The sequence below is a fragment of the Stegastes partitus genome, unplaced genomic scaffold, assembly GCF_000690725.1.
Source record: "Stegastes partitus isolate 25-593 unplaced genomic scaffold, Stegastes_partitus-1.0.2 Scaffold996, whole genome shotgun sequence".
Classification (NCBI taxonomy): Eukaryota; Metazoa; Chordata; class Actinopteri; family Pomacentridae; genus Stegastes; species Stegastes partitus.
Window position 1 is genome coordinate 38,624 of NW_007578727.1, and position 13,295 is coordinate 51,918.

The window sequence follows — 13,295 nt, forward strand, 5'->3', positions numbered from 1 at the left end:
CACCTGAACACTGAGAGTCAATCTGTTAGCATGTTAAACTGACAGCATGTAGGCCATGTTGTAGCTGTTTGACTTTTTGGCTGTCAGCATGTTGTTAGCAAGGTTTAGTTTGGAGTCTTACCAGTAGTCGCAGCTGTTTGGGTCAACAATGTCAGGAGAAACTCTCAGAGTTTTATTTAGGTGGACAACTGGACGAGATCTGAGGAATCAATCAATCAATCAATCAATCAATCAATCAATCAATCAATGAGCAGTGTAACACAGGAAAAACTGTAAAGTACAAGTACTTTAAACTCTACCTCAGTACTGTTACAGTACAGAAAGGCGTACCTGAGCAGAGCGACAGTGTCATCCAAAGATCCGACCAGAAGGTCTGGATATTTGTTCCCATCGACATCTCCACCTGCAGACAGGGAGTACCCGAACGTTCTGAACCTTGGAGACACGCTGCTACCGTGGATCACCTGTGTGGAGACAGGTGGCGGAGTCACAGATGCACCTGCACACTTACTGTTAAACTCAAGTGTCTGTGTCAGGACTAGATCCAGCTGAAAACCATCACTGCGAGGACATTTCTGCACTGTGAGGACATTTTGCAGACATTTCTATAGAAAGACAGTGAGACCTGGCTCGGCTCTGCAGAGATGCCCTTACTGCTCCCGGTCCAGATCATCACACTTCCTGTTTCATGGAAAGGAGCTCCGACTGCAAAGTCTGGAAAAAAAATATGTCGCTTTAGTTTAGTTTTACATTAACTCACTAAAATATATATATATATATATATTACTGTGAAAAGAACATACACTCTACTTTATGCAGATTAATAATGACAAAATTTAAACATAAAAGAATGTAGATGTATTGCTTCATCATACTTGGTTTTGAACCAATAATTGGTTCTTAATTATTGACAATTAATACTGAATATTGTGATGTCTCATCCTCACCCTGGAAGCCGTCCTGGTTCAGGTCTCCAGCTGCAATAACAGCCATACCAAAGGCTGACCCAGCCGGACCCCTCAGCACCACGCTGGGTCTAGAATCAAACATCCCTCCTACATTCATGTAGACGTAAACGGCCCCGCCCGCCTCCTGATGTCGCTGAAAAAAGAAAGGAGCGCCAACCAGCAGGTCGTTCCACCTGCAGGACACAATTTGAGACTAAAACTTAATCTGAATCTTAAAGCTTAAACTGAATCTGAAACAGAATTTGAGACTGACTCTGAGATTCAATGTCAAACTGAATCTCAAACTGTATCTGAAAAGGAATTGGGACTGAATCCTAAAACGGAATCTGAGCCTGAATCTGAATCTGAATCTGAATCTTGGTCACATTTTCTCTTCAAATTAAAAACTAATTTCTAGAATTTGTGCCTTTCTACACCATGACACCAAACTGAACTAATGAAATACATCAAATACGCTCATCAAAGTTAACTATTTCACTTAATGAACTAGTCATTTACAGAGCAAATAGTTCTTATGTTTTAAAAAGAAAGCCAACACTTAGTTTGACTATTTAGTTAATCCATTAGTCAGTCCATCAGTTACTGAGGTAGCTAGTCAAGTAGGTACAGTTAACTAGTTATTCAGTTAACTAGTTACAGTTAACTAATTAGGTATTTTTGTACTTACAATTGACAATTCAGTCAGACACTTACTTAGTTAATTAATCATTACTTAGTCTGTTAGTTAGCAAACCTAATGTCAGTAAGTTAGTCAATTAACTAGTTACAGTGACCCAGTCATATCAACAATGGTCTGACTGGTAATTATCCAGTTAGTCAGGTAGTCACAATCCGTCGCCCAGTTAATTAATGGGTTAGTTCAACAAACTGGAATATAATGAAGATCAGAGTAAACATTTAGAAAACTGTGACTCTTCCAAGACTTAGTTCAGTCTGTTCAAACAGAAACAGTCCAATGGGTTGGTTTTTGTTAATGTTTATTGCAGTTAGCTGAGAATAAATAAAATGTGCCTATATGTGGGGTGAACTCACCAACATGAGTTAAATTAATACTTAACAGTACAAAGCAGGTAAAAATCAGAATTATTTCTATTTTGTCTTTGTGTTGATGCTGTAGCCAACATTAGTCATGTGACCTGTAAAGTCTTCCTACCCGTCGTTGTTGAGGTCGGTGGTCGCCACGGCGTTACCGAAGTATGAGCCCGTCTGCTGGCCGCGGAGCGTCTGTTGGATCACCAGTTCACCAGAACGTTGGACCGCCAGCAGCACCGAGCCACGAGCGTCCTCTTTACTGTCCTTTGGAGCTCCTGTTTATTAGCAATCAACACATCAATCAATACATCAGTCAATAAGTCTGTCCACTTGTCACTGAGTGGACTGTTCATAGAAGGATGAAAGTGAAGCGGTTACCTGTTACGATGGTTTCATTATCCTGAGAGAGAAGACGATGAGCCTGAGTGACTGAATATCCTGAAAACACAGATTAGATTTTATCCTCCATCTATTCACACTTCAAACAGCAGAATTCACTGGGAGCAACTGCTGTCTGAGTGTTTCACTGATCACTAGGATACTGAAGGAACTAAAAACAAATGCTTTGAGACATATTACAGGTGACGATCTGCTCACTTAGTTTGAACAAACATGTTTGATGTGTGTGAGTTCATTTCAGAATGTGATTTAAAGGGAAAGTGCACCTATATAAATGTTTCTGCGATCCAGGTTGGAGAAGGAGCTTCTTTTGGTGTCATACTCATTGTCAGGGTTCATCCAGGAGACGTGGACGTTTCCTGCAACACACAAACACACATGCAGACACACACAAATTGAAATATTCAGCTGAAGCAATTTTTTTTTCTGAATTTGAGTCAACAAGTCAACAAATAGAGTAAATAAAAATCAAAAACAGAGTAGAACGTCACCTTGCCATTCGTAGCTTCCAGGTGAGCCGACAACGACCTCCGTCTGGGTGATGGAGGCTGAAATCCCCATGTTACACATGACCTCACCGGTGACATCACTCAGGTGACTGAACACACAGAGCGAGTGAGGAGGCGGCGAAACACTTCGTCAAGTCATCAGGTGTCAGTTGTGTGTCATGTGACCTACCTGCAGGCCTGGCCCAGGTTTTTCCAGTGGAAATCGGTGTTATCGGACTGTAGGTCGTTTCCTCGGAGAAAACATCGGCCAATCATGTGCCTGAGCTTAAATGCTCCATAAAGTTTAACAAACCGATGACCACATGCCTGCATGGATGGGAGACAGGGTTAGTTAGTTAGTCTGTTAACTAGCTACAGTTAACTAGCTAGTTTGTCAGTTATTCTGTTATTCAGTTAGTTATCTAGTTACATATAATTAGTCAACCTGTTAGTCAGTTAGCTTGCTACAAGCAACATGATAATGTATTAGTTTACTAGTTAATCTATTCATCAGTTAGTTGACCAGTTACATCTATTAGTTCATCTATTAGTCCATTATTTAGTTAATATGTTAGTTAGCTAGTTATATGTAACTATTAGTTAATCGGTTGGTGAGTTAGTTAACTAACTACATTTTGCTAGTTAGTTTGTTAGCTAGTCGTGCAGTCAGTTCATTAGCTACAGTTCCATATTTAGTTGTTAGTGATCTGTTAGTCACTCAGTTAACTAGTTACAGTTTGTTAATCTATCAGTTCCTTAACTTGCTACAGTTAACATAATAGTTATTCTGTTAGCAGTAGTAATGCTTAATCATTGGTTGTTAAGTAGTTAGTAGAAGTAGTATGTAAACTACCTATTGTTAAATAGTTAATCTATTTGTTGACTACCGAAGGCTAAGTAGTTACAGGTAAAAGGTAACTAAGTTTTACTCGCTACAGTTAACTTGTTAGTCAGACAGGTTGGTTTATGTTCAGTTAGCTTCCATCACAGTTAACCGAGAGCTGACCTTTAACAAGCTGCTGGCACTAAACTACATTCAGACTTAGAATCAAATAACTCTGTAAGCCAATTAGAACACAGACTCACCAGGACACGCCCCCCAGGTCGGCCCTGACTGGCTACTGAGACTCCCAGCCACATGTCTTCAATCAGGTCCTCAGACGTACTGTCTGAAACAGCAGCAGCAGTGGCACAGGTAAGCAACATGCACTCAGAGAAAGACTCCTCCCACTGATAAACAGAGACCCCTCCCATGTATACATGCCCCGCCTACTGGCTGATGGTGCTCCACCCACTGAGTGGAACTACTTATCAAAAATAATTATCACTAACTGACCGAATTTAAATTTAATTTACTGCCTAAATTACTTAATTACACTTTTGCCATCTATTACCTGTTTTAACCAACTGACTCAGGGCCTTTGTGGTCTTGTATATACTGCACTGTGCGTGTGTCTGCAGCAGCTGCAGTGTTTTGTGATTCATTTTTTGTTTTAACTGCCATGTTATAAATTGCCTTGTGTGATTGGCTGTTGCCATGGTGACCACCTATCATCCTATCAAAGTGTGTTGTTTTCAGCAACAGATAAAGTAGAAACAGACGGCAGCTGTCACTGCTCACTGAGGAATGGACTACCTATAATGCACCATGACACTGATAACATCACAGGCGGCCAGTGGTTACACCATTAGCCATTGCTAATCACACAGCCAATCAGCTAAAAGTACAGGATTTCTGCTTTCCTGAATAACAGGATGTGATTGGCTGACATAAACATCAGCCATTACACAGCAACCAATAAGATCAATTTATCTACATTAAATAACAAGAAACCAAGTTGTGACTGTGCTTGCTTCATGTCTCTCTGTGGAGGTTTTGAGCAAGTCTTGTTTGTCTTTGTGGTTATTTTTTGTCTCATTGTGGTCATTTTGTGTTTCTTTATGTTCGTCATCTTGATGCAATCAGTGTACAAATAACAAAACACAAACAGTCAATGTCCCTTTTGTCTGCACCTTGTACATCAGTGGCAGCTCTTCCACAGGTGTGACTCACCTGGATCTATGAGCTTCATCCTGTTGCAGTCTAACTGGTTGGCTGTGATCGGGCAGCTGTACACGCCTCCTGTACGATTGGCTGGAACATTTGGTTCCGCCTTCTCCCTGGGAGCTCCAACCAGCAGCCTTTCAGGATGATACAGGTGAGACAGGTGAGAGGTTCTGTTAGCTGCAGCTCAAGACACTCATCCTGGAGGTCCTTAAAGGACACCCGGAAAGTCCTGGAGATCTTCAAAGGACCCACTGTCGGTGTAATGTCTCTGTATTTGACTTTTCTTTGTGTTGCAGTCGTGGAATAATTAAGACGTCTGAGTCTAAAGAGCACAAAGAGCACACAGACACAGATACACACAGACACAATGACAGACGAAGGACGTCTCCTCCTGAGCAGCTGAAGTCACATGACTGGTCTGAGGTAAACTGTTCTGGTGAAAACTGGTCTGAGGTGAATGGGTTATGGACTCTGATGAACTGGAAACACTGGAACAATCAGTGTTTCAACAGATGAATTTATTTAAAGGAAACAGACTTCATGTTTCTGTTTTACTGACGATAGCGGGACACCCTCACTTTGTCAGGACTCGATATCCTTTTGGCGACAAAAACAGCAGGTCCCCATAAATCATTAAATGTTTCTCGCTGAAGGTCGGTGGAAAGTCCTCAGAAATGTGTGTGTGTGTGTGTGTGTGTGTGTGTGTGTGTGTGTGTGTGTGTGTGTGAGGACTGGTGTCGGTTTTTCAGACTTTGTTTGAGGGACCTGAGGTCAAATTACAGAACTAATGGTCCTGACAGAGACGTGAAGACTCGTGTGTGTAAGTGTGTGTGTGTGTGTGTGTGTGTGTGTGTGTGTGTAGGTGTGTGTGTGTGTGTCTGAGCTTCATTTCCTGTGTTCGACCTGTCTGTGACCTGTCTGTGACCTCTGATCTGATCTCAGGTGTGTTACCGCGGTGATGGTGATGTCACCGGTGTCACACGACAGAGGTGCCATGCAGAGATTCCTTGAATACCTGGAACTCACTCAAGGCTTCTTAAAACCTGAAAACATTCTGACAGTCCTGACACATCTATTCATCCTGAAACCTTCACATTCTGATTTTTCGAAGTCATCCTGAAACATCCTCAAGGACCCCTACAATTTACTCAAAGATCCCTTGTGGACTCTTGGAAGCCCTTCAAGGTGTGTAGAACTTTCTCAAGGACTGTTAGATTCCTCAGTGACCCCCATAACTTCCACAGTGCCTACGTCAAAAAAGCCCTTCTCAATAGCACCTGAACTCTTCTTAAGGACCTCTGGAACTCACCCATAGAGTCCTGGAAACTAATCAATGACTCCTGCAGGACTTTCTCAAGGACCCCTACAGGTTATTCAATGACCCCTTTATTGTCCGGACTCTTAGAAATTCCTAAAGATGTTCCAGCTGAAGAGATTTCTGAAGGATCCATGACTTTTCCCCACAAAGTCTCCTGGAAGCCTCAAGGACCCATAAAAGCTGCTAAATCTAATTATTGATCTGTTTGTTCAACCAATCAGAGTGCAGCAGCCGTCTCATGGGCGGGACTTTAAGCCAATCAGAGGAGACATTGACCTCTTAACCCCAGAGCTCTCAGAGGAAACCACATTAGAGACGGTCGTCATGGTGACAGCAGAGACAGACAGCTGGGCAACCTCTGAGTGACTTTAGTGAGGCTCCGCCCACTTAGCATTTTCATTCTGCTGACAGACTTTAAAGTAATAGGATGCAGTGTTTTGCTGGACTTAAGTCAGGTAAACAAATGTGTCCGGCCGGATCATATTGGAACAGTTCTTTACCAGTTTTAATTAATTTAGGACAAAATCTGAGACAATTTACAAAAATTTCAGGCAAATTTTTTCCATTTTGAACTTGTTTGGGATGAAGTTCGAGTCACTTGATGCACATTTCAAATAATGTTTGACAGATTTCAAGGTATTTTGGGCATGTTTGGGAAAGTTTCAAGTAATTTCGGACAGTTTAAAAAAAAATAGACAAAATTCAATTTATTTTTGAAAAGATTTTTAGTAATTTTGGACATTCTTGTTTTCACTTTCATTTTGTGAAGAACCTCTTGTGTGATCTTGTTCTTGGAATGGTTTGGAGGACCACCATTGCAGCTCTGATTAGTAGCACTATGGCTCCTTCTGTACCTCCTGATTACTGCTTTCACTGATTTTTGGTTGCTCACTGGTCTTCGTGGATCCTTTTCCATCTTTGTGAAGTCTCACAGTCAGATTTTTCAGTTCCTCTGTTCAATTCTTTTCCATGTGGAGCCATGATGCAGACATGCAGATAGACACAGCCCATAGGTCCAAAACTGAGACGGTTCTGCTGTTCACGGCTCATTTTAAAACCATGTTTATGCAGTTAGACTGACTGGAAATCACAGGTGGACAGAGTTTAGTTTCAATGAGCACAGCTGGATTCACTTTGGTTACTTTGAGTTTCTACTTTAGGGCCTGAATTTCTCATATAGTCTTTATATAAATTTCTTTCACAGACAGCTCCACAGGTTTTTTTCTCAATGCTGCTGTTTTGTGTGTTTGGATTCTGTGACTCATTAGATCAGCTTAGAAACCAGAGAAGAAGAAGCTGCGGTACCACGTGACCTGTCAGCGTCTGATTCACTGACGCCAACATATGAGATAAACGCCGCACTGACATACATGTAGTTTATTAGGTAGCAGAGCAGGAATGTAACACTTAATTTAGCTTTTAAATATGTTACAGCAACAACACAGAATCCTCAAGGATCACAAGCACTGGCTTAACTTTTTCAAGGACCTCCTGAACTCCTCAAGTACCTGAATACCTCGTAAAAGGACTTTTAGCAGACTCTCGGGGCCCACCATCATCATCATCCTGCTTCTGTTCTGATATTTTCCAGACTTTAGGAGGATGTAGCCACATTATTAACACTGCAGAGGATCCACCTGACTGTGAATTCCTGATGTGTAACAGGGTTTGAAGTGTTTCAGTGTGTTTGATCTGATGGAAGCAGCATCTCTCTCAACCAGCAGAACATCATAAAGATGGAGGAGAACATCAAACAGCTTCAGGAACAACAGAAGAACTTCTGAGCAGCTCAGTGCTGATTGGTTAAACTCAAAGAGGATGGCATGTTTTCTTCTTTTCTTTCTTCTCCTCTCTAACATCATCATCAACAACATAAAGTTCTCTATATAGTCTTACAGAACAAACCTTCATTGATCTGTTTCCAACCTAAAAATGGAGTTACGTCCAGTAATTGTTTGTTCCAGTCACTCTGAGTTAATGTTGAAGGTGTTGGATCTATAGTGGAAACACAAAGACTGAAAGGATGATATAAATCTTCACCTAAACAGAGTTCCTGTAGATGAAAATCATTTGTGTTAGATGTACTTTTTGACATTTTTTTCATGATTTTGTTATTTTTGATATTTCACGAATAGTTTCTGAAATTCCATAAATACATTCTGATATGTTTCCATAGATTTTATATAGGTTCTGATGTGTTTTCGTGTATTTTTCAAATGAGTTTTTAGATCTTGAGCTGTTTCCTTCCTGTTGTTCACAGTTCAGCTGAAATCATCACTGAGGTTTTAAACAGGAAACAAACAAAGCAGAAATAGGGTGACATCTGTCAGAATGTGGTTTTCAACAGTTCAGCACAGAACTGCAGTCTGAGATCAGATTAATCATTTTCCTAGACACACCTAAGGATTCACTCACAGGTGACAGACAGACAGACAGACAGACAGACAGACAGACAGACAGACAGACAGACAGACAGGTAGCAGGTGTGCACTCACAGGTAAGTGTCTGTCCTCATGTCTTGGTGCAGAGCCACAGAGAGTCCAAACAGACTTCCGTCTGTTCCTGTCTTCAGCAGCGGAAACTCCGTGTCGAGGTTAAATGCTGCACACACACCGACATACACACTCAGCACCACGTACACACCTGTCGCCATGGAGACACACACCTGAGGACGACAGCAGAGCGTTAGTGAGACAGGTACAACAAAACTGCAGCTGCATGAAAAGACTGAGGACGAACACAGAAAACCAGACCAGTGGGTTCTTATTGGTGTTCTGAGGCCATGTGACCTCTGAGCGCTCTGACCTGCTCATAAACGTCTGTAGGTGTGATTGGACAGGTGTGAGCCTGTGCAACAGCTGTGTGATCGCATGAATTATTCAATGTTTACATGAATGATGTAGCTAAGCAGCATTCACGTTCTCCTCTACACAGACGATACTGTGTTTTGCTGAGTTCAAAAGCATAACAATCTCCTTTGGGATTAAAGAAATTAATACATAAAGTTCTTTTATCCCTAACGTTTTTCATTATTTACCAACAAAAACAATATAAACGGCGCCCGTATAGCTCACCTGGTAGAGCGGGCGACCCATGAACAGGGGCTACTGTCCCCGACGCAGCGGTTGTGAGTTCGAGTCCCGCTCACGACCCTTTGCTGCAGGTCTCTCCCTCACTCTTCTCCCCCCTTTCCTGTCTCTCTCCACTGCTCTAACAAAGGCAAAAGCCAAAAAAAAAATATAAAAAATAAAACAACATAAACAACAAACAGACCTGTGAGGTTTAAACTGTCGCAGAAGCATTCATAACTCATTGGACATTTATAGCTCATATATTATTTATGTCAGATGAGTATCTTTATACAAAATACATAAAAAGACCAGAATTTATAGATTTTCTTTGAAACAACTCAGAAGAACATAAAAATAATTCACAGAAACTGATGCAAATACACAAATGTGACCCCACTAAGATGATGCACAAGTGAAATCACTCAACATTTGGGTTGTGTGTTTTGTGCTACAAATATTTGTGAGACAGTTTTAATCCTACAGCTGTGACTCTACCGTTGTTCATGTTGGCTAATATTGAAAAACTGCATTTTGCTCAGATTTTGACTGTATTTTCTGTTTCTCTAATTTCACTGCAAGCAACTTGTTCTGACACCTGCTCAAATACAAAAATACATTTAATTAAATAAGCATAAATATAGGCACTGCGTTTCATTCATTCTGAGCAATATCTGCCACAAGAAGTTCCCTTGGGATTAACAAAGTTTTATATTTAGTTGTCATCATTGAACAAACATTAATCTGAGTTTGACATGAACAAAGAAGCAGCTTGTTGTTCAAGGAGAAAAAAAGATTGTTCAGTTTTACATTTGCAATACTCTGATTACAGTATTTCTATTCTGTGATGCTTTAACTTCGGTAAACGAACAGAAAACAACATCAGTTTTAAATAAATCGGGTTATTTGCTGACATTAAACTGTTAAATATTCGGATAACTGAGTGAAGTTTAAGAATCACTGAGATTTTATGTCAAAGCAGAAACAAAGACTCAAACCTTTTTGTCTTCACACTGAAGTCTCCACTCCGTTTGTTTTTTTTTTGTTGTTGGTTTGCTTGTTTGTTTATGAGGATAAACTGAGTCCTTGTCCCGGTCGTCGGTTTGATTCCCGCTCTGCTCCGTCTCACTTCGCCTCCGTCTTCTGGTCAACTGATCTGCACACGCTCAGTGCCTCCCCCACTCTCTCTCTCTCTCTCTCTCTCTCTCTCAATCTCCACTGTTCTCTCTCTCTCCCTCTCATTCTCATTCTCCAGCTGTGCTCGCTCGCCCTCAATGAAATAATGTCTCTCACAGACACACACAGATGTTGGTCTGTCTGCTTTTGTGGGGACTCACACCAACACTACAGGGCGGTACAACAGGTCCCTGCAAGTCTGTTCCAAAGTGAGGATCAGGCCACAGGTCCTCAAAGACACAGGGATGATGATGATAATAATAATGCACATCCACGTGCTCTTATTAAGGCTTGGTCTGTCTGTCCTCGTGGGGACCGACACTAATGGATGCATTATCGGGTCCATCCAACAGATCTTTGCAGCTTTGTCCCTGACTGAGGGTCCTCACAGAGATAGCGATAATAAGAACACACACACACACACATTCACACAAGGTCATAAATGGATGTAGGACATTTGGGCAAGCGAGGGCACCTTGAGTCTCTCTTTCTCTCTACACACCCGGGTTTTATATGTGAGTGTGAAAGTGCATGTTTCACCAACCTTAGAACTGAACTTTGAGCGTGCACACACACACACATTTGTTTTGCATTGACTCAGCTTCCTGTCTTTGTTACAGTTTCCGTTCTCTGGTTTTCGTTTTTGTGATTTTAAAAATAAAGCTAATCAGTGAGATTTCCACACGCGCACTGCTACGTGCACGCCCTGAAGTCACATTTCACAGCTTGCCTGATGTGTTTTAAATGTGTGTGATTTTTGAATGGACCCTGGTGCTCGTGTTTTGTTGCAGCTCGGTGAGGCTGTGTCAACGCTGACGGCTGCAGATGGAGCTGATAACTGGTAAATATAAAAGCTGTCAGGTTGTTTCTCGTGTTATTATCAAACAAAACTAAGCGCTTTCTTAATCCAGGAGACCAGCGAAGAGTCACAGAGTGTTGCTGCACCAAACTTCATTAATAAAACTATCGACCCTCGATTCAGCAGACTGACTCTTAAAAACATGTATAACAATAAAATAAGCTCTGTGGGGCTCCGATGATCACGTGATTAATTATCAATGATTAAATTCACCTCTGACTATATTGATAATTAAAAAATAGTCTTAATTCAGCTTGCAGTTTCTTCAACATGAATATTTTCTTGTTTCTTTCCTCCTCTGACAGTAAACTCAATATCTTTTTACAAAACAAGACATTTGAGAAAACGCTGATTCACATTTTTCACCATTTTCTGACATTTTAGAGACCAAACAGCTGATTGATTCATCCAGAAAGTTATCCACAGTGGAAATAATTGTGAGCTGAAGCTGCTTCCTGCTGCTTCACAACATGGTTGTGGGACCATTAAATGAGGAATCAGTCTTTAATCGTTCATTGTTTACATTGATAAAATCCACAATTTATTGAAGTGACTGCTGTTGAGTAGATGATTTGTGAACTGAAGTGAGAGTTAAAATCAACCAGCTAGTAGAAGTCCTCCTCACAGAGTGGTCGTCACAACAGTAGACAGATCAGAGCATGCACACGTTATCTCTATCTGCATTAACACACACACACACACACACACACACACACACACACACAATAGCCAATCAGATGCTTCACCAGTTACCAACAAAAAGCATCTGATTAAAGCGTCTGGTGACCAAACATCCTGCATCGCATCAGAAAACATATCAAAATGAAAGCTTTCCAACTTTGTGTGTCTGATGCTGATTTTGTTTGTGTGGAAACACAAAGAAAATTTCACACCTCATCCAGATTCAGTCGCCCATCTGCTTGTGATGTAAAAATGTGATCGAAATGATCACAAAAAAGAGAAAATGACCAAAAGGTGCTACAAAATGATCACAAAAAAAGTGATTCTGTCTTAAAACAAAAAAAGAAAAAGAAAAAAAAAGAAGGTTCTCCAGCTCCTCAGAGTCCTTCAGGAAGACTGGTATTCACCAAGAAGCAATTCACAGCTGATACAAAATCACCAAAAAATGATCAGAAAATTACGTAAAACGGTGACAATGTGACGCAAAAAAGACCCAAATGTGACATAAAACAACCACAAAAATATGTGAACTGACCAAAATGTGATGCAAAACAACCACAAAAAAGGTATCTTGTCCCTCAACATGTCCTCCAACTATTCGGAGTCTTTCACAGACAGCATTCACTAAGCAATGACGAAATGTGATACAAAACGACCACAAAAAGATGTGAAATGACTAAAATATGACACGAAAAAAGACACAAAAAGACATAAAACAATATGACAAAAATTAAATGCAAACAACAAAAACATGTAGAACAACCAAAACAAGTTAATAAGTTTTTTTTCAACTGAGTTGCAGTCTTTTAAATGAAGTTAATGATAGTTTTGACGTCATGAATACGCCTGATCACCACAAAACAAACTGAGTTAAATCAGGCATTCCTCAGGGATCCACTGTTGGGCTTCTGTTATTCCTATTTAACTCTGTTTTTTGCTCTTGTCAAATTTCCCTTAATCAAAAACATGCACAAAACAACCAAAAAACATTTTTTTAAAAATCAATGCAAAACAACTACAAAAAGACATAAAACAACCAAATCGTGACACAAAATGACTGTTCTGAGTCACTTAGGAACAGTCAGACATCATTCACCAGCAGATGCTGGACTGTTGATGGGATTTCTGCTCGCTGACGCCACATCTGACCATCATCATTCAAATATGCTTATGCAGTTAAATCACTTTTCTCAGCAGCTGCAACATTAAAATGATGAACACAATAAATCAATAATTATAGTCCAGTAATACCCATTATC

The 13,295-nt window shown here is 40.6% G+C and overlaps 1 protein-coding gene across 1 annotated transcript in view; it reads right to left on the reverse strand.

Annotated features, from left to right (window-relative positions):
• The window catches only part of LOC103366943 (integrin alpha-3-like), a 23,466-nt gene extending 12,966 nt beyond the window's left edge, over positions 1-10,500 (reverse strand). The window contains exons 1-14 of the mRNA XM_008294817.1: positions 10,319-10,500; positions 8,748-8,917; positions 4,941-5,068; positions 3,974-4,056; positions 3,078-3,214; positions 2,891-2,997; positions 2,666-2,758; positions 2,379-2,438; positions 2,122-2,275; positions 948-1,141; positions 626-714; positions 331-464; positions 122-199; positions 4-10 (exon numbers count right to left, since the gene is read on the reverse strand). Of these exons, the coding sequence (XP_008293039.1) occupies positions 4-10; positions 122-199; positions 331-464; positions 626-714; positions 948-1,141; positions 2,122-2,275; positions 2,379-2,438; positions 2,666-2,758; positions 2,891-2,997; positions 3,078-3,214; positions 3,974-4,056; positions 4,941-5,068; positions 8,748-8,905 (1,422 nt within the window). The 5' untranslated portion in view covers positions 8,906-8,917; positions 10,319-10,500. The remainder of the gene's footprint in view (positions 1-3; positions 11-121; positions 200-330; positions 465-625; positions 715-947; positions 1,142-2,121; positions 2,276-2,378; positions 2,439-2,665; positions 2,759-2,890; positions 2,998-3,077; positions 3,215-3,973; positions 4,057-4,940; positions 5,069-8,747; positions 8,918-10,318) is intronic.
• Between the last annotated feature and the right edge of the window lie 2,795 nt (positions 10,501-13,295).